General features: G+C 40.7%; 1 protein-coding gene across 2 annotated transcripts in view; it reads right to left on the reverse strand.

The window, feature by feature from the left end:
- Positions 1–20,991, reverse strand: part of STIM2 (stromal interaction molecule 2) — a 120,293-nt gene that overhangs the window by 26,855 nt on the left and 72,447 nt on the right. For both annotated transcript variants that reach the window (XM_080917158.1, XM_080917157.1), the window contains exon 3: positions 17,008–17,122. In XM_080917158.1, the coding sequence (XP_080773284.1) occupies positions 17,008–17,122 (115 nt within the window). The remainder of the gene's footprint in view (positions 1–17,007; positions 17,123–20,991) is intronic.

The raw sequence follows: 20,991 nt of genomic DNA on the forward strand, positions 1-20,991 counted from the left end.
CAGCAGCAGGATACAGTCAGGAAAGGGACTATAAACAGGGAACGAGTAAGCAAACATGCTGGGGACACCCACAGAGTCAGCTTACTGTCAGTGGAGGGAGAACAGATACACACAGTCAAAGAGGTTATGTTCAAGTCAGCGGTACTGGACTGAAATTGGAGGTATAAATCGTCAGTGTGAAACTGGTTTTTAATAAAGAAACAAATGCAAATGGTAATGTCTGACAGTTGAAAAAATATCTCAGAATAATATCCTAGTAGCAAGGAACATTCTTGCTAAAATCTTGATTTCTAAATACCATGTCAGCTACAGCAGTGAGTGTTTCTATGTCTGGTACTGAGAAGACCTTCTTAGGTCAAGAACCAAGGAGGTCATTTAAGGTTTACTAAAGCCAGCACAGAAGACCCCTCACCAACACTGGGCAATTGAGCATCAAAAAAGGCTGAGAGTAACAAACAAAAACCCAGAGAATAAGAGAGGAACAGAAACGTTGGCACTGGTAATAATAAATGAACACATACAGAAGATGAAACTTGTAAGACTCAGCAAGATGCTGAGTGGACCTGTCCCTGGGCTACTTCCAAGACAAGTCTGTTATCACCCACCATTCTCACATGACAAATGTTAATAATGCACTCAGTTTAAATCTCTTGCAGGACAATGCCAACTAATAAAGAGAAGATTGACGGAATCTGAAAAACTGCCATTTGGCAATCATCGCCGTAATAGTTAATCAGAAAAAAGAGAAATAATAACCAAACCCCAGATCCAAAAGACTAAAACAAGTGGGTAAATTTGATATAAGGAATATTGTATTTTGTCACACAGTTTTAAGTTACAGCCTCACAAGAGTATCATAACAGGGGATGGAGGCATAGCTCATAGCTTCCTTAGCATGCACCAAGGCCTGAGTTCAATTCCCAGCACTACATAAGACTGAGGCTGGTTGAGCCATACAGCGGGTTTGACACAGGCCTGGACTATATGAAACCCCATGTCAAACGAACAAAGACAGAATTGTCCTAACAGAAAAGTGAAAGTCCACTTATACAATGGACACCATCTTCCACATGTGAGCAAGGTCGAACCACTGACATTAAAAGCAACTGACACAGACCACAAAGGGGGCGTAATGAAAACATCATTTCCATGACTATCCACCCACAGTGCATAACATGATCCTGTAAATGTAACAAATAACCTTAAGCTAAAGACAAAAAAAGAAGCTACAAAACAACATTTTTAAAGATAATTATGCAACATGTAGGGTATAGGATATAGAGGACCTCTTCCTAGCTGAAGATTGCAGATGCACACGGGCTACCACGCATAATTCTGTGCTTTTCAGCTATAAAAGTCATTAGGACAAATGTCAAAACAGAAATGGACAGTGGGGGTCTCTGGACAAAGAGTGCATAGAAGGTCTTTGTTCTGGTTCTAACAACTGCTCTAAGTTTGATCTACTTCAGCTATAAAATTAAGGTTTAAAAACAAAGTTTTTATATTATGCAGATAAAATTCTATTAACTTTACTACTTGTGATATTCTATGCTACTTGTTTTTGGTTCTGTCTGGCTGGTCTGGAACTCCCTGTAGACTAGGCTGGCCTACACTGCATAGACATCTGCCTTCCCCAGATTCTGAAGTGCTGGGATTAAAGGCATAGGCCACCAGCCAGCATGGTAATCATGAACAATGACAATGATAATAATAAAATAATAAAACACACACACAGGGCCCCATTAGCTCCCAGGTACTGTTCTCACTAACCCTCAGCACAGCTGTCTAGGTGACTGCCGACGTGTACTGTAGAATGCTACCAGCTACGGTTGACCAAGGAGCACAGGAAGTACAGGGAGCCCTATTCACCTACAGTCCCGGGGAGATCTGAGTACAGAAGTCAGGACAAGGCTCTCACTTACTTCGAGATGTTGGTCTTGTCTGTTCAGGAAGTGGGGAGGGTCTTTAGTAAGTAACAAAAAGGTACGAGTTCTCAAACCTATAGCAAGTCTACATCAGTATTCATTTAGAAGTCAGTTGAGAAGATGTACAATGAAAATACGTAATACTGGAAATCTTTTACTATAGGTTTCTGGTATTTGTGTAAAAATAACAGCCACTATAAACAACTGAGACAATTTTAACAACTACAGTTTAAAAAAGGCTGAGTCATGACTTTGCAGTAGGGAATAATCTGTAATTTTTAGAAGTCGTTTTAGAAACATAGTGATTACATGTGGTTAAATTACTAAAACATCTCATATTTACTTTTAATTTTCTTGGTAGGAGCTGAAAACAATCTCTTTTTGCTTATTTCACATTATTTTCACTGTTCTAGTTAGCTGTTCATCGATTCCCAAATCTACACTGTATTTCTGAGGCTTCTTATAACTAGACCTAGATATTTTAGCCTCTCTCTCTCTCTCTCTCTCTCTCTCTCTCTCTCTCTCTCTCTCTCTCTCCTCCAGATGTGCCAATGAAGAAGGTAACCTGCTCTCTCGTTTGAAAGTGTTAGAGATAAATCAATATGATTTGATCTATTGAGTTATAAATTATTCATTCTTGTATTTAATGGTCCATGCAAGCAAAACATTTTATTATCTAGAAATTACTTGTAATAGAACTGTCAACAAACTATAATTGACTTCTAAATCATACCTCACAAATTTACTTGAAAGTAAAAAGCTACTAGTGTAAGAACTGCATGTTGTGGTTTGAACATGCTTTGTACAGAAAGTGGCACTGTTTGGAGGTGTAGCCTTGTTGGAGGAGTCATGGCCTTGTTAGAGTAGTTATGGCCTTGTTGGAGGAAGTGTGTCACTGCGGACATGGGCTTTAAGACCCTTGTCCTAGCTGCTTAGAAGCCAGTCTTCTCCTGTCTGCCTTTGGATGAAGATGTAGAAATCTCAGCTCCTCCAGCCCCACATCTGCCTGGATGCTGCCATGCTTCTGCCTTGATGATAATGGACTGAACCATTGAACCTGTAAGCCAGCCCCAATTAAATGCTGTCCTTGTAAGAATTGCCTTGATCATGTTGTCTGTTGATAGCAATAAAACTCTAATTAAAACACTGCACAACTGTCATCAGAGAATTCTGATCCTTCCTTCCTATTAATATTAAAAAAATAACTATTCACAATGGTATCAAATTGGCTTTTGAAAAATGCTAACTGGATCCTACACTAAATTATAAAGAAAGTAGACAGCCAATAAAAACTTAAGTGAACTATTATTTTATAATAGAGTGGGACATAAAAGTACTGTTTCTCCTAGATGTGACAGCAGCAATTACCTTGGAAAATTCATAAAGTAATACTACCCTAGACAATTCTTTAGAAGCCTTTATAAATTCCAGGTGTAGTCAGTGCCCATTGACTCTCCTGGAGGAGCCTCACTGGGAAAAGTCAGCAGGACCCAGATCTAATGCTCATGTAAATGGAGAAACAACACTATAAAAACCTACAATTTTTTTATGTTTCAAAAACATATCAAAACATCAGCCTGGTAATGTCTGGAGTGTGATAAATAACAATTTGTATTCTGTGGGTGTTTGGGACTATAGAGGGAAACATCTACCCTTCTATATTTGGGGGCATCTCTTGTCAAGATCTCTAACCTCATTCAGTGTACACAGTATTCCTGAGTTCTATACAACCTCCGATGTACTGTTTTCCTCCTGCAGTGATGCTGGGGAAGGGCACCTGCCTGTAATCTCAGCACTGAGCTGATGCAGGAGGCTGTTATGCCAGCCCAGCGGCAGAGTCAAACCCTCTCTCAAACGGCAGCTTACCCTCATTTTGATGTGCCCAGTGAACCCTGTCAGTTTTGAGTCACAGCACTAAGTACCAGGCAGGACCTGGGAAAACTATGCTTTAATAGATAGGTAAGTTTTTTTCTCCTTTTTGTTTTCAATTTTCAAAGCTGCATTATCTCGTTTTGATAAAACTGAAATATAATACAGTATTATAGTATTCATTTGTTTGTTTCGAGGGCCCCACCAGACTGTTCTACCATGTGGCCCACAGTGCCAGGCCCTAGCCTGCATCCATCCTGATTTTGATAGCCTTGGTCTGCTCTCTCGGTCTGGCTGCTCTTGCTAACCTGCTGCAGGGCTGGGTGCTGCTAGTATTCTACTTCTAAGCCTTCTGATCATCTGGGAATAGAGTCAGGAAGAAGTAACCAAAATACCCCAGGGACAGGGCGGGTGTTGACTTCCTGGCATTTTTCTAACTAGCACTGGCAAGGAAGATACCTATTTCTTTTTGGTCATAATCCTTGAAAATGCAAGCCCACAGAGGCTTGGATCCTCTAGAAATTAGGAATAAGCCTCTAGAAATTTGCAGATAAAATCCTAATGGACAAGACAGTTTCACCAGCATGAGCAGTCTAATTATATACCTGCACTTTGCAGCTCAGTAAGGGCTGCTTTTCAGTAGGACGGTTCAGTCTTCCCCATATCGGTTACTGCTGAACTGGATCATTCTATTAATACATGAGCACACTGGGAAACCTCCCATCCTTTAAAATACAAATAACTTCTAAAACACGTCTTTTATTCATGGTTTTGAGTCTGAGGGTGTGAGTGAGGATACTTACAAAGGCCGGAAGGATCTAAGATCCCTCGGAGCTGGAGATACCCCGATGCCTCTCAGCCCCACAACATAACCTTCTTTAACCTGTTTCTTCCTTCTGGTGCCAGAGTCCCATTCTCTATTGCTCAGGAAGTCACATTTACTGTCCTTGTGTCTGTTTAAACTACCCCATTGACCTTCATCCGGCCAGCATGAGCCTGCATCTATGAAGAACGCTGATCCTTTCTGGATCTGTCCAGCCATGAAGCCTGCTGCCCGGTCTCAACTCCTCTTCATTACCCATTCATACAGCATGTCCTCCAGACCCTCACTCCCTTGGTTTCCTCTTTCTTTGGACACCTCTCGGTATTCTCTCTCAAGTCTGTTTCTGACCTCACAACCCTCTGTCCGCCACCCATCATCACAGAAGCTCAATGGGCACTTTTCTTTTGTTGACCAACCACAAGCTTATTCAGACATTTTCCCTGATCACCAGGACCCTCCAAACTCTAGCACGACCAAAACACAAAAACTTTGTACTTATTCTTGTTCATACCGATATCTTGAATCCAGTCCCACAGTGAAGACTGCTGACTATTCTTTTACATTAGAAAACGAGTCTGTCACCTTATCCTCACTACATAGTCTCCTCTGCTCAAGTTTACTCCCAGACCCTCACCAGAAGCTCCTTTTTCTCTTCATGTACTTCAGCTCGACTCCACAGCCACACCACAACTATAATCATCTTCCCAAGAAAATGATAAAAATATGTTGTCCAAACTCCTAGACAGAGCTGGGAAGTTGGCTCAGCATAAAGCACTGCCTTGTAAGCCAGAGAACCAGAGAAGATCCAGAGCCTATAGATCTGCCGGGTAAGAGTGGCGCCTGCCCGTAACCTCATTCCCGGAGGGCTGAGACAGAGAATCCCCAGAGCGAGCCGGGTGGCTAGAGTAGACACACTGGCTAGCCTTAGGTTGGTTCAGAGACCATGCCTCAGAGAATAAGGTGAAAGACCAAGTGAGAAGATCCTCACCATCAATCTTGAGCTTCCATGTGCATGGGCACTACACACTCACGCAGATGCACACACACACAACAAGAAAAAAAAAAAGACTCAAAACTCCTAAATGAAGACAATCGTCCTGAACTATATTAATTTAAATAGCCCTTGCCTCCCTGAGCACTGTGTATACTGTTACCCTGCCATAGTTACTGACATAATTCAACTGTTCTAGTAGCTATATGATTGTGAATACATCTATGCACATGTGGAAATCCAAATGCATTCATTCTCTCCCTGAATTTGTTTATTCCATGAGGGTAGAATATCATCTACTTTCCAGAATATTCTATCACCAATGTCTAGAATAATACATGTCTCACAAAAAGAGTAAATTATTTGTAACTGGCTGAATGAAGTAATTATGACTTTTGACCCTTGCAATCAAGGAAATTGTCACTAATCAAGCTTCTTTAACAAAAAAGATTCATTATTTGAGGTCACTTCGAGTCCCCATATATAAAAAGAGAAAAAAGGAAAGGAGAAAAAAGAAAAGAAACAGGAAGAAGGCAGGTGGGACAGGAAGAGGAGAGGCAGACTTACTAAAATAAAGTGTTCAGATTTCAAATTAAAGTTCTACTGTCAAAGAAAGGAAGGGGGGAAAGAAGAAATGAAATATACTATACTGCAATTTCAAGCCAATCAACAAAGCACAGGAACTGACATTAAGTTTTGGGATAAAATCAGCTTTTAGCATTTAACATTGCATGGTTTTATTAGAGGCTAAAGAGATTACATTGGGGGCCATTTGTAAAAAATCATTCAATGAATCCAGACGTAGCCTTAAAGGAGACTAACTTGACCTCTCCTCCTTCAACACTTCCCACTACCTCTGATAGAGAATGCAGTCTGGTACCATGGGCAGGTTAGTGCAATTCAGCATGCTCATGGAAAACAAACTAGACACCTACCAAAGCAAACTAGTCTCCAACTATATCACACTGCAAGTGTGACATGCTGAGGCCACAGGCTCTGGATCGGTGGGAAAGCAGCCAGTACAACACACAAAAACCTCTTGTTACTTAACTGTAGGAGAGCCAAAGTAGCACTACTATTAAGTTATGCTGCAAAATATTTGATATTGATAAACATGGGAAAGAATGTTGTTAGCATCTTATATGCTTACACTACACAACTGAGAAGAGAAACAAATGAATAAGCCAAATTTATAGGGTAAGACATTTCACGAGCCTGTCTTCTCTAGCCTGCCCCCCTTCCCTCTTACCTCCAATCCCATCCAGAAAGTTAAAGTCGCTGCTTAAGGAGAGTTGTTGTTCTCCATGAGCAGTGGATTCAAAGATGGCTCACAACTGGTGAGCAGGTCTAAAGTCACTACCAGTGAAAACTGTGTTCCTAGTGAGTGTCCTACCTATCTGAGCCTAAGTTCACTTTATCAGATTCAAACCTTACCAACTCATTAATACAACCATTCCTGAAGGAAACAAATGCTGCTGTTAAATATGAAGGCGTAGGGAGACAACCTCCCATACATGTCTATCCAAAAAGCACTAGCTGCTCTAAATTTTCTTTTAGTTGCCAAATGCTTCCCTTGTTTCTTTTTAGTACAATCATGTCCACTTTTCCAAAGCAAACTCTTTTCTGGACCACACTACCCGCCTGCAGCTAACATCTGGGTTCTGTTCATAAGCAGGCTGCTAACCAAGGTTCTCACTCTCTGATGGGTTTTGTTATGACGACATACACATAACATAGTAGATTCTCTCCTTGCCTTTTCTACAAGGAGGAACTGAACTAGTGGGTGAAGTCCATCTATACTGATGAGCTTCTGTCAGCAGAATCAACTCCAGCACACTCTCCATGGTGAAACTGAACTCAGTGTATCATTTCTACAGTAATCCCTGCTCTCATGTCTACCAACTGTCCTAGCACTGTGATTCTTGACCACGCTGTATCTCATATCTTCAAGTTATAAATTACATAATATCTGTATTGTTAGGCAAATTTACTTCACTAGGCACTGTATCATCAAGAATCATCCATGTTGAGCACATTGTCAAATTTTTCTTCCTTTTAAAACTTGAAAAACAATTCACTGAATCCTCCTTTGTGTGTTTACATGCAAAAACACACGTGTGTCCCCTCACCATATCAATACTTTATTAATTTCTTTAAGGTTAATGATTTGCTTCTTGAAAAATCTGAGTTTGGGGTTGGATTTTTAGTGCTATACTTCTCCACATCTAAGTATAATAAAAAACCACTTTTTTGTCTTTATCTCCCACTACAGGATAGAGTTGTGCCAAAGGCAAAAGGAATTCTTTACCAAGATTCACGCCCTGAAGAAAGATCAATGATATCACTGAGACAGAAAATCAAAATGAAGTGGAGCTAAGAGCATGTGCAAAGATCCCTAACAATGCTACATAGAAGTAAGCAAAGAGCACAGTTAGTCACAGGTCTTACATGGCACACATAAGCCCATGCTGAAGTACTTTCATGCTTATTTTCTCAAGACCGAAGGGGCAGTTATTTCTCATGCGTACTCTTACTTAACAAGGACAATATGACAGACTATCCTGAAGATTTACACCACCATCTACCCCCTTCCTGGCACCAATGGCACCATCCTTTCCGCCTTTAGGTTATAACGCTTATGCTCGAGGGCTAAGCCATCCTTCCAGCACACCATCCCTTTCTGAACAACTTGTGTCCCTCTGAAGGCCACCAGTCATTTCCTTATCACACCTGGACTTCCTGCCAGTATTCCCCAAGTGTTCTCTTGTCCTTTCTTTCAATGGGCTGTCAATTCCAATGTCACACTCTGCACACATACACAATGGTTCTAGGGATTGCCAAGGCCATCTCACGGTGCCAGGCACTTTACCACTAGGCTGCATGTCCAGCTGCTTTTTACTTTTCATTTGAGACTGGGTATGAGAAAACTGAACATTTCCTGCAGCCCAGACAGGCCTTAAGTTTGTGATCCTCCAGCCTTGGCCATCTGAGTAGCTGTGATTGGAGACTTATGTCAACAGGCTTACTCAGTTCCAGACGTTTAACCACTACACACTGCTGTTAAGTGATAAGTCTCATGTGGAGCACTTAAAAGCAACGAGAGAACATTTGTCTTATGCTCTTAAAAAACTTACTGCATAAAATGAAAAGGAGTTGACAGTGGAGTAAAAACCAAGATTTTTTTCTATTCCTTTTGATGAAGGAAGTCTTATTTTGTCAGACTAATCTACATAAATTTCAAACTAAACTAATAATGAGAGTAAATATCTGGTTGAAAAAACCCACTCGCTAAAGTATCTGTTGGTCCATTATTTTCAACATTATAAAAGTATAATGAAGCAAAGAGGAAGGAATGATTACTTAAGTAAAACTGGAAGTAAATGAAAAAGCTAGTGTGTGTGTGTGTGTGTGTGTGTGTGTGTGTGTGTGTGTGTGTGTGTGAGAGAGAGAGAGAGAGAGAGAGAGAGAGAGAGAGAGAAAGAGAGAGAGAGACACACACAGAGAGAGATCTACCATATTTTATCTAGCATGTCTTCTAAACTAGGTCTTTATAAGTCCAATATGCATTTCAGAAAAATAGAAAGATAAGAAATTTTATAAATGAGCCAATGTGACCACATACAAACTGAAAAACTTGGCTAATGCCTTGAAAATTTCTAATTTCCAATTTATATCTTATTAATTATAGTTGATTTAAAATGCTAACAATCAGCTGAGTGGGGGAGGACTCAAGTGTAATATTACTTGGAGAGAAAATGCTTTTTTCAGTAGACTATCTTTGGAGAGGAGAACACCATTATTTTTTAATTGTCTTACTTTAAAATGGCAATATTTGTTCCATGTAAAGTAGAACTTAATACAGTCAATTTCTGTCAATAACATATATTTGAACATCAGAACAATAGTCACAGTTCCTCCTACTTATCCCCTTTCCCAAACCAAGAATTGATAAGGTAAAATTCAGCAGTCATCTATATGCAACTGGTCAGCAACTGCTGGGGAAAGGTAAGAAGGAAGTAAACAAACTATGATGCTCAAAAAGCTGCCATTTTGTAGCTTATCCCCGCCCCGCCCCAGTGAAGTGGACAAACGTCATTTTCACCTGCTTCGAAGGGTTCCAACACAGCTCTCCAAGTCTACTTACTGCATCCCGCAAGCTTATGAACGGAGAAATGTGGGCTCACTCAAGAACGAGCGCAAGAACAAGTCGCAAACGATCTTAAAACAGCATTTCCTCACCACAGAAGTCTTCATGTAACAGATTTTATACTGGAAGACTGCTATATAAGAAAAATGAGCCTCAAAATAAATTTACTTTCATGTGTTTCAAGAGGTTAAAAATGGTCAGTTCTCCAGAGTACAGAGAGAGGTGACAGGCGGCGGGTCTCTGCACTCCCTGAGAGGGGTCTCTCCAACTGTTAGACTACAACTGATCACAGTGTATATTGGACAAGTCAGCACAGGCAGCAAGCCCACACCTCCCAAACCCCACTGCTCTAGAGTAAAACAAAGCACGTCAAGAGAAACAGGAAATAAGGAAAATAATGAAAGCAAACAGGCCTGACAAACGCAGGAAGTAAAGTGCGAACAGACTGTGACCAAGACAGATCACAGCTGGGCACAGAGGCACATCCCAGTGCTGGAGAGGCTCAGGCAGGCGAACTGAAAATTCAACCCATAACGACACCTAACTAGGTAAGTATCAGAAACTGCTCACTGGGGTGCTGCGAACTCAGGACTTGATGATAAAAAGTTATGGCTATAAAAGAATAAAGGGTGTGTTTAACTTGGTGTAAAGGTTTTCTGTTTGATTTAGCTGGCTTTGTTTGTTTTTAACATATCCTCTCAGGTACAACCCAACCCGGAACTTCTGATCCTCTTACCCAGCCCTCTGGTTTCTGGATCCAGCATATACCAAGTGCTTACCTGGTATGTAAACTGATTAGGAAATAGATGTGCTACTCGCAAAACCCACACTGATCCCCCTAAATGATGGCTCATAGAGTGAGCCAGCAGTGTCTTTACATTGCTGTTCTTTAAGAGCCAACTCTGAACACAAATGCTTGAACACCTTTTGCTAGTGACATGCACAAATGAGGGTGGCCGTGAGGAGACCCCACCTGGGGACGCCACCTTCCTTGTGTAAGGTGCTTTCGGGAACAATGAAAACCCAAACTCACATTCATGGTTTTTCCTGAATACAGTGTCTAAAACTAACAGCACTGCACACTGGACCAAAAGTACTAAACCTGATCTGCTAAGCAGTATTAGCCAAGCAGCTTATTAAGAACTGTCTTTCTTTAAACATGCTGTATTAATTACTAATGTCTGCAGAACGATTAATCCAGCAGAGCACTTTCCAGTGAAGGGTGACAAGGTGAATGTGGTGGAATGCAATCCTCCTCACCTTACTTAACCCCTCTGGCACGCCTCTTCCACCTACCTATCCCACAGTTCCTTTGAGACTCTCTCGGCAGCTGGTTGTAGAACATCCCTTAAGTAGCTGTTAGCAGATCTCCCTCACTAACAGATCTCAGGTAGATCAAGAATAAAAAGGCTTTCTTCATCTAGTATCTCAGTCTCAGACAAGGCCATGCTCCTGATAAGCACTTATGAAAGGCTCTTGTTGCACGAACCAGTTCAGTATGTTCAATCATAAGAAATAAGCAAGTAGGCAAACAAACAAAACATACTCTCTAGTGCAGGGCAAAGTTTTCAATTCCTGTAAAACATTTCTAGAATCCATGATATTCCATTTTCCATTCAAATTCTCATTTTAGCCATACAATCCTGCTAGTATAGGGTGAATAAGTCTTCAAACTCTTTACAAAGTCTATTCCAAGCCTTTCACAGAGGATTCAGTAATGTCTAGTATCTGTGGTGAGGACAGAAATGCTACCTGACTGCCATGTCCCCCACACACAGGAAGCACTGCTGCTCAGAACTGTGACGCCAGAGTGCCTTTCTTTGCTACTGAGACCACACACAAACCCACCGCTTTCTTTAGACAGCAACTTTTGAGCTGCTGGCTCAGGTGTAAGAGCAGAGCCTTACTTGGCAGCCAAGGTTGTTTAACATAGCATGGTCACATTAGCCTCACACTTACAATAATGGGAACAGATATCTACTGAGCATTTGTTTGGGGCTCAGCACAGCTCTAAGCACTTTCCCTCTGATTAGGAACAACCTTCTAGGTGTAGTTGACAGTATTAACCCTTACTTAACTTACACAGAAGTAAGTTATACAGTGACCTATCACGTACACTAAAAGAAATTGCATGCCTGGCTTATAAACTGTACTTATTCAATGAATTTAAGACTTTAAATTTTAAAATGTGCCATTTTAAAAGACGCATCTACTCCTGTTAAATATGTTCAACTGTGTATACCCAACTTTCCTATTTCTAAAAATGCCTTCCATAATATTAATTCCCTAGAATAAATGTGTCCATATTACTAAAGTCCTATAATGCCACCATTTAGATAGCATATAACCATGGATTCTTATGTTGCTATTTCATTTTTCATCTGTGTACATGAAAAAATGTTGTTGACACTCCTCAGAGAAAAAGCTCCACAGTTCCCTGGATCCTGCTAGTGATGGCCATGCTTACTGTAAACAGACAGAGTATTCTGTTGCTGGATACCAAGAAAATGCTGCTGGGTCTGCAAGTCTTAAGTTTTGAGCAGCTCCAACAATAAAACAGGACACAGTTAATCTATGCTTCCAACTCAGCCCCTATGTGAAGCCCAACACTGACCTTATCAACACATAGAAACCCACCCACACCAACATGCCCAAGAGACAAACCTCATCAGGAAAAGGATGTATGAGGAGTAACAAGTTATAATACAATGCACCTTACTTTTAGGAATTCAAGGCCCATGGCCAGAAGTTTTTTAATTTAATGCAATGTTTACAAAACAAATGCAGTCATAAGAAGAAAGAAAATACCCAGAATCCTTTTTTTTTGTTATTTATACTAGAGAATAGCAATTATTAAATGCCCAAATCTCCCCAATCTCTGAATTAACAGTTCTTTACATTGCTTTAAGTTAAATTTTTCTAAATTTTTACTTACCTACTCAATAATTTAAAAATCTTTAAGCATGAGTGAATGTTTTGGTTTATACAGAAGTACTATAGAGACAGCACTTGCTAAGAACCTATCTGCTGTGTCAGAAAACATTTCATTTACATTTTTCAACAGTCACATTCTATAAGTGAGCCTCTATAAGTAGGTGTTTGCTGCATGAATGTATGTGCATCTAATGCGTCTCTAGATCTTCTTCAGAGAACAGAAGGAGGCACTGGATCCCTACAACTGGAGTGTCGGACAGTTGCAACCTGCCATGTGGCCACTGGGGAACAAATGTCTGTCCTCTGGAAGGGCAGCTACCGCTCTTAACCACCGAGCCATCTCTACAGCCCTGTGAGCAACTTGGAGGTCCATATACTTTCAGAAGCATGCCATGTCTACTTCCAACTTCAGCAAGTATTAAAGTATAATTTTATGCATGTTATAATTTATAATTTTCCTTTTAGTTTTAGCTTTGTTTTTCTTTTTCTGGATTTTTTTTACTTCTTTGACGATTTCATATGTGTACACAATGTATCTTAATCCTACCAACCCCAACAACTCTTCTCATGAAATCTACCTTCCTTCCTTAGACCTATTAGTCAAACTTCATGGACTACTCCTAACACCTCCTTCTGTCAATAATCTCAGTCATGAGCTAATCCCCGCTCCTGTGAGCCAGCTCCACACTCTAGCCTTAACTGCACCGTGTACACGTCATCTCTTTCCTTCTTCTACTCACTACTTCACTGTGTATAGCCTGGTCCCAATGTCTACCTCAACTTTAATTTCCAGGACCATTTAATACCATATAGCAGCAAAATATACAAAATAGATATACACCCCCCAACACAGCAACACCTGACCCTTCCCTGTCACCATCAGCTCGCTTGGCCACAGACACCAGGTGCAGGCCTTTCAGACACTCATCCGCATTGTTTGAGTACCATGCTGAGAAGCACTGTTATCTAGACACTGGATATCTAAAACACAACAGGCGGAGAATGAATGTGCGTGTGTATCTGTCACACACACGCACACACTTTTTTCCATATTCAACACCAACGCTGAATTTAGTATTTTTACATTCATTCTAATATCTTTCAGTAGTTTTCAAAACTTTTCAAAAGACTACTTGCTTTCTAACAGAAATATCGAGAGAAGATACAGTGATCAAAGCAGAACTCTACAGGTCCCGCAATGCTCCAGCGGCAGTTGAGCCTTCCGCGGCCCTTTAATAACTGTGAGTCAAGAAATTTGACCCCATCTGTGAAAACTTTTAATTAAGGTTTTATTGCCTGAATCCTCCACACAGCTTTTCCTTTCTCCTTCCCTCGGGCATCTGTGCTGGCAGAAATTTGGCAACCATTCCTCTCAGGCCTTTACTCCTAAGGAAGAGAGATGTGAGGCCAAGCTCTCAGGAAAGAAACTCAGGTTGGAAAAGTCGGCCAAGCAATGTGGACTTAACATCGAATCATCCTCCTGTTGCTACCTCGGGAACACCTTACCCTACCAGGACAGCTGGAGAGATCCTCAGAGTATAAAAGACCTCAGAACACAGTCACTAGACGGGAAGCAAGAAGACTTTGAGGACAGAGCCCTCTCAGGTAGAGATGTACTAATAAACAAGATAGTCTCTCCGTCCTCAGCTTTACCGTGTATGGAGATGCGATAAAGAAGCCATCCCATAATACTCTGAACACAGAGCATGGCATGGGAACAAGAAGGAAGATCATGAATGTCGTAAAAATGAGAAGCAGAAAGGGAAGTAGGCTCCAATGGAAGACTAGCCTTCAGTAAAGACTAAAGGAGGAGATAGTGAGACAGGAGGAGGCCAGTCTAACCTGGATGGAAGCGAAGGAGATAGGCCAAATGGTTAAAGTGCTTTGTGAAGACTTGTGTTGGACCTTTTACGTTCTTTTTCTGTGAGCCACTTTAGGTGCTGACCACTGGAGACTCATACTGTAAGTCAATTATTCTGCCAGGGGAAGGACAGAGGCCACAGGGCACAACTGTGGTGAGGGACAGTGAGGCGCCCACCACACGTACGTTCCTTTGGCACATTTGTTCAAGGTGGTTACTCAGAACACTGTAGATCTCCACAGAAGGGCTACGAAAGTTCTTTTGTGAGGCCAAGGCTATATGTCTACAACAACCTACATAAGTGAAACAAGTAAGCAGCATTAGACAGAGGCATTTGAATAATTAATTCAAAATAAATAAAAGATGCAGGCATTTTTGACACCTCCTTTTTGCCTTAAAAAGATTTTTCTCCAAGAAAAGAGATTCCAGCTGTGACAAGTGGCCAAGCAGATTGTGTGCTGGCAGACCCCATCTGAGTGAGACGCCCTTCCTCCAGGGCCCCGCCATCTTCATAGTTACACGCCCACCTCTGGAGGCTGCCGTTTCCAGGTGTTACCACTGATAATCTGGTAAACTAGTCATTTATTTATTGATGTTTTTATAAAAGTCTGTTCGGTTCCTTGCTTTTGTTAGTCAAACTTTTAGGGAAAAAAAATGCCGTAACAACTGTTTGGGATTTGTAAAACAGAAATGCTAGAAAAAGGATAGTTTGGTTAACTAATATGAAAACCAAAACAAACCTAATGAACTTTGGAGACTGCTTAAATTTTAGTAAATCCCTAGCATTGAGTCTGAGCCAAGACTTGGGTAATAAGTTTTCTTTGTGCTGTACAAAATTATTGTCCATAAAATAGATAACTGAGAAACAGAAAAGAAATAAAATACAAATTACTAAATTTTATCCTGCCAGTTCAGGAGTCTTTCACCTAGAGTGTCATGTTTTTGTGGTTTCAGGTCCATCTCAGTAAGAAAAGCATTGATGGAAAATTCCAGAAATCAAAACAACCCATCAACTGTTGTAGGAGTGTCCTAAGCAGTTTAATAAAATCTCATGCTTTTCTGGCAAGAACAAGAATTGTCCAGAGTATCCAAACAGTATATGCTACCTGCCCTACTGACAGTTAAACAGTAACACATCCCAGAACTCTTATTTATGGTTCATTGTTATTACTGTTTGTTACTTATTATTCCTGTCAATCTCTTCCTATGCCTAACTTATGAATTATTCTTTGTTGAATACCTGTACACATGAGAAAAACAGCATGTACAGGATGCTTCATCTGGACATCTTGGAACACAAGGTGCATGTGGCTTATGGGAGACTATAGCATCAGCAGGCTTCAGGGACAAATTAAAATTCCTGGGCTCCTGAAGACTTTAGACAGCACAACTGAAAAAAAAACTTCAGTTTCCTTTTTTTACTTGATAAAATATTTATAAAAATACCATTTAAAAGCTCACACAATAAGCTCAAACAGACATTCCTATTTAGTCTAGTATAAGATATCAAATTACCTAAAAATAGTTGTAACTTAATGCATCTAAGAAAGTTAGGATATTTTTTATCTATTTTTGTTGGTTTTTTTTTTTTTGTTTTTGTGTTTCTTTTAGTTTTGTTTTGTTTACTTAGACAGGGTTTCTCTGTGTAGCCCTGACTGTGCTGGGCTCACTCTGCAGACCAGGCTGGCCTTAGAATTACAGAGATGTACCTGTCTTTTCCTTCCAAGTGCCAGGAATACGCCATCACACCCAGCCTCTAAGAAAGATTTTTCTTGCCAGAAGCTGGAAAGAACCCAGATGTCCTTCAGTAGATGAATGGATACAAAAATTGTGGTACATTTACACAATGGAGTACTACTCAGCTATCAGAAACAATGACCTAACGAAATTCTCAAGAAAATGGATGCATCTAGAGATGCATCCTGAGTGTGATAACACAGTCACAAAAGAACAGACATAATATGCAGTCACTGATAATGGGATACTAACCCCAGAAAGCTCTGAACACCCCAGAAACAACCCACAGACTGTGTGAAGATCAAGAAAAAAAGAAAAGAAGAATATATTTTAATTAAAATATAACTGTATCACATCCCCCTTTCCTTCCTACAGCCCATCCCAGTTTCTCTCCTATCCCCTCAAATTAATAACCTCTTTTCCTATATTATTGTTACATATATACATATGTGTATGTATATGTATCCACAAATACTTAATTACAACCTTATAAAAATGTATTTGTATACTTTTATGAAAAAGTGCTTTAAAATCTGTACATTTATCTTTGTTTTTTAAAATAAAGTTTAAAAAAAGATTTTTCTTTTTTTCCAATGTAAATACTCTCACGGACACATCAGCTTACAGTACTCTCTATAATTTTTTGCAATTAGTCGGGTTGCCAATGCCAAGCAGAGCAGAAGCAGACCCTCAGAGGCTCCAGACCACTGCACGTCTCACCTTCTGATGTCTTCCACTGTTTCCACAAATCCTCAACAGTTATGTGCTTATCTTCTCTGTGCAGGTGACTATGTTTATTCGTAGCATCTTTATATTTCATATCTTCTCTGATAAACTATGAAAGAGAAAACAGTAAGTTAAACATAAGTAAAATCATTTAGTCCTGATAAACTAAGAACAAAAAGTGTCCTGTGGTGACGTTTTCCTCAGACACTAATACATGGCTGGTGTTTTAAGCCATTTTCTCATGTTTGCTAAACATATTTTACAAAATTTCTGCTAGTCATGGAAACAGAGGCAGTACAGTAGACGCCTTCATTCAAAGTTTATCACTCAGTAGACACTAGTCTACACTTATTTACACTGTGTGTGAACACACACACAGAGAGAGAGAGAGAGAGAGAGAGAGAGAGAGAGAGACAGAGACAGAGACAGAGACAGAGAGACAGAGAGACAGAGAGAGAAAGCAAAAGTCTGAACTTGCTGATGGTCCCATGAGGAAAGCAGTTTCTGATTTATAACTGGAAGGCCAGGCTGAGGGAGGTGAGCATCAATGCCCACGATTAAGATGATGGGCAATGCTGAGACGCCAACCAGTCACTGCTACAGTCAAGCACACAGTCACCACTGTACCAGTCACTGCTACAGTCAAGCACACAGTTACCACTGTACCAGTCACAGCTACAGTCAAGCACACAGTCACCACTGTACCAGTCACTGCTACAGTCAAGCACACAGTCACCACTGTACCAGTCACTGCTACAGTCAAGCACACAGTCACCACTGTACCAGTCACAGCTTCAGTCAAGCACACAGTCACCACTGTACCAGTCACTGCTACAGTCAAGCACACAGTCACCACTGTACCAGTCACAGCTTCAGTCAAGCACACAGTCACCACTGTACCAGTATCACTTCTGACATGGCAGTGGTGAGGTATTTCCAACCAAAACGAACGCTAATCTCAACCATTTTCACTGCAGCTCTGCATTTTTCTACTGGCCATGCTATTACTCAAAGGAAAGCTGGCTGCCGTGTGACAACCCATTTATAAGCCTATGCATAACCTTATTGATCATACCTTAAGATATTTAGAGAGAAAGCAGCAAAATTAACCTCTGCTAAACCTTGACCAGATCTTTAATATTTCTTCTCCACAGTTCAACAAATAAAATGAAAATTCTATTTTATATAGCCTGTAAATCATTTACCTCTTTAAACTTGGTCCACAAAACACCCCTACTACTACAATTATACAGAAAAAAAATTAGAAAACTTTAAATAGTTGTATTTCTAACTCAACCTCTCTTTTTTCTTTTTATTTTTCTTGTTTTGTTATTTTATTTTATCTGTTTTGACTATTCATTGGTTTCCAAAGTAGATCAGAGACTGTTTCAGAAATCCAAAATTTAGAAAGTGACAGTCCCCAGAGTCTTCAACCCAGGAGCAAAGTTTTTATTTTTATATACCAACAATAACCAGCATCTGAGACATACAATACTTTTGTATGGCTAGAATAATTTTACATTAAACCACTTAACAGCTATATAATAATATTAAGCAAGTCATTTACTTTTCTAAGCTTCAATACTTCTCTTGGTAAAGGCATAGTGAAAGGGGCTTGTGTAGCTATTCCCACCAGCCCTCCCTACACTTCCTAACCGCTATCTTTAGAATCTACTAGAATTCTTGGGGATGTGGGATCTCTATACCTGAGATGCTTAGAAACTGCTCCTCGTGGAAGAGATCCAGAGCTGAAGAGAGAACTGAGACTGAAAACCATGCTGATAGACTGAGCAAAGAGGAAGCCAGTTCTGGAAACGGCCCTATCAGCTGGAACAGATGGCAAGTGTTCCATTTACGGGATACACATCAAAGAGAATGTCCCGGGAAACTCTTCACTGTGTGAGCACTGATAACTAAGGACAGTTCTGCAGCTTTAGACATAAGCTGGTTTCCATGCAGATGAGATGTGGTACTTAGATAACATCTGAGGAACTACGGAATGAATTAATGAACATATATTAAGTGTGTGCGTAATCAGGAAGGGACATGAGGTCAAAGGGGAGAAGAGCGGGGAGGAAGGCCTAAGTGAGGCGGAGGAGGCATGAGGAGGAGAGCTGCACTAGGAAGCTTTGAGACAGTCCTGTGAACTCCTGTTCATAAACTCTGTACGTGCGCTTTCCTTGCAGAGAGTTCAGTGGGAGCTCCTCTACACAGGATAAAATGTTCCTCCAACAAACCACAGGTTACCAAATGATAACCCTAATACCAGGAGAAGGATATCGCCCCTAAAGTTCTTTGGGTGTCCCAGAAACTCCCCAAATAACAAAATAAGTATTTTTTAAGAAACTTAGGTAAAAACCAAATATATGAAATTATACTTTTTCTAGAATTATCTAAAAATACTTCTGCTTTAAGAAAACATGATCAGAGAATAATAAAACTTGCAACAAGAAAACTCAAAGGTACATCTGGCTCCATTAAACTCTCTTGTCTATCCTATAAAACACATAATTGAGCCTGCTCAGAAATCTCTAAACTACAAATTTGATGGGGGGAAAAAAGGCCAACTAGAGAAATTTTGAAAATTCCTAAATAACTAAAACCACGTAAACAAAAAATAACTATCTTAACTTACTAAAATCCACGAGCTGAGAAATCTGAAGGGGAAATTTAAAGTTGAACTAAGTAAATAACATCCTTGGCAGAGATGTCCGATCACATACTAACATCCTCCAAGAACCCAAGACTGACAGTACTAACCAGCATGGCTCCGTGAAGTGCTTACTTGGTATGCTTTTCAGAGCCACACAGATGCCCATAGAGTAAGCTATTCTAATCCACTAAAAGTAAAGAGTATGCTTTTACTGACCTTTGCAGACGTCATGTCTCAAACACATTTAGTTTCTCTAACCTGTAATTGCTTTTGTGGCTCTGCTGTGATAAAAACTAACACATATCGATATCTGGAGGTTCTATTTATCCCAGCCCTTTCCTCTACATCAGTAAAGACCCATGCACACATCCCACCACCATCCCCTCTCTATCACCCACTTACACAGAGCAGAGCTGACGGCCCACCTAAAGAGAACAAGCTGGAACTATACAAGAAAGATAGAAACTTTTCCTCACAAAAAACAATGGAAAGTCCGTGCTGCTTGGCCATGCTTCTGGATCTTCAAGGAGATAAGGCTCTGGTTTTGAAAGGACCAGGTGCTAAGTAAGAGGAACAGCTGAAGCCAACAAGCAGGCAGAGAGCAAATGAGGACAGCAGCAGAGGGAGCACGGAGAGCGGGAGACGATGGGAGCACAGGCTGGCCCAGAGCTCATGGCTTCCGGCTTCCAGTTCCCCGAGTGCGCAGGCTCTCTTCAGTTTTCCCGTGAGTAAGTCTGAACCCTCAGGAAGCCTCCGTATACAAGAGCCACGAAGGACCAGCATCTGAGCACTCAAGACTCTGGAACCTGACCCACATTCACTTAACTGACGGACATCCGCGGGCTACTTCTCTTCAGTCTCCTTCCCCATGCTTCCGAGTCCGCTTCAGATGCTCTGAGACAAACATGCGAGACAGAGACTGTGGGGAAACTACAGCCCTTCCCTGACGATGGAAGCAGAGAGAATCCCCGAGCACACGTCATCCCAACAGCAGATGCGTTCCTTATAAACAACGTGACGGCAACATGGAAATGACTTAGTATAGGGTCTCAGAAGAGAGAACACACAACAGGAATACTGCCGCTCCCACGCCCACTGTTTTATTATTAATTTATATTAATATTAATACATAAATAAGTTATTAATCACATGTCCATAGATATGGAATTTCAGGGCAGCACAGGAAGGAGTTTCTCCTTCCACCATTTGGGTTCCTGAATCAAACAAACTCAAGTCATGAAGCCTGGTGACAGTGCCTTTACCTGCTGAGCTAACACAAGCACTCGTCCCCAAGGCTGATGATCTGAGTTCCATGCCCAGAAAGA

This window comes from Micromys minutus (assembly GCF_963924665.1).
Source record: "Micromys minutus genome assembly, chromosome: 1".
NCBI lineage: Eukaryota > Metazoa > Chordata > Mammalia > Rodentia > Muridae > Micromys > Micromys minutus.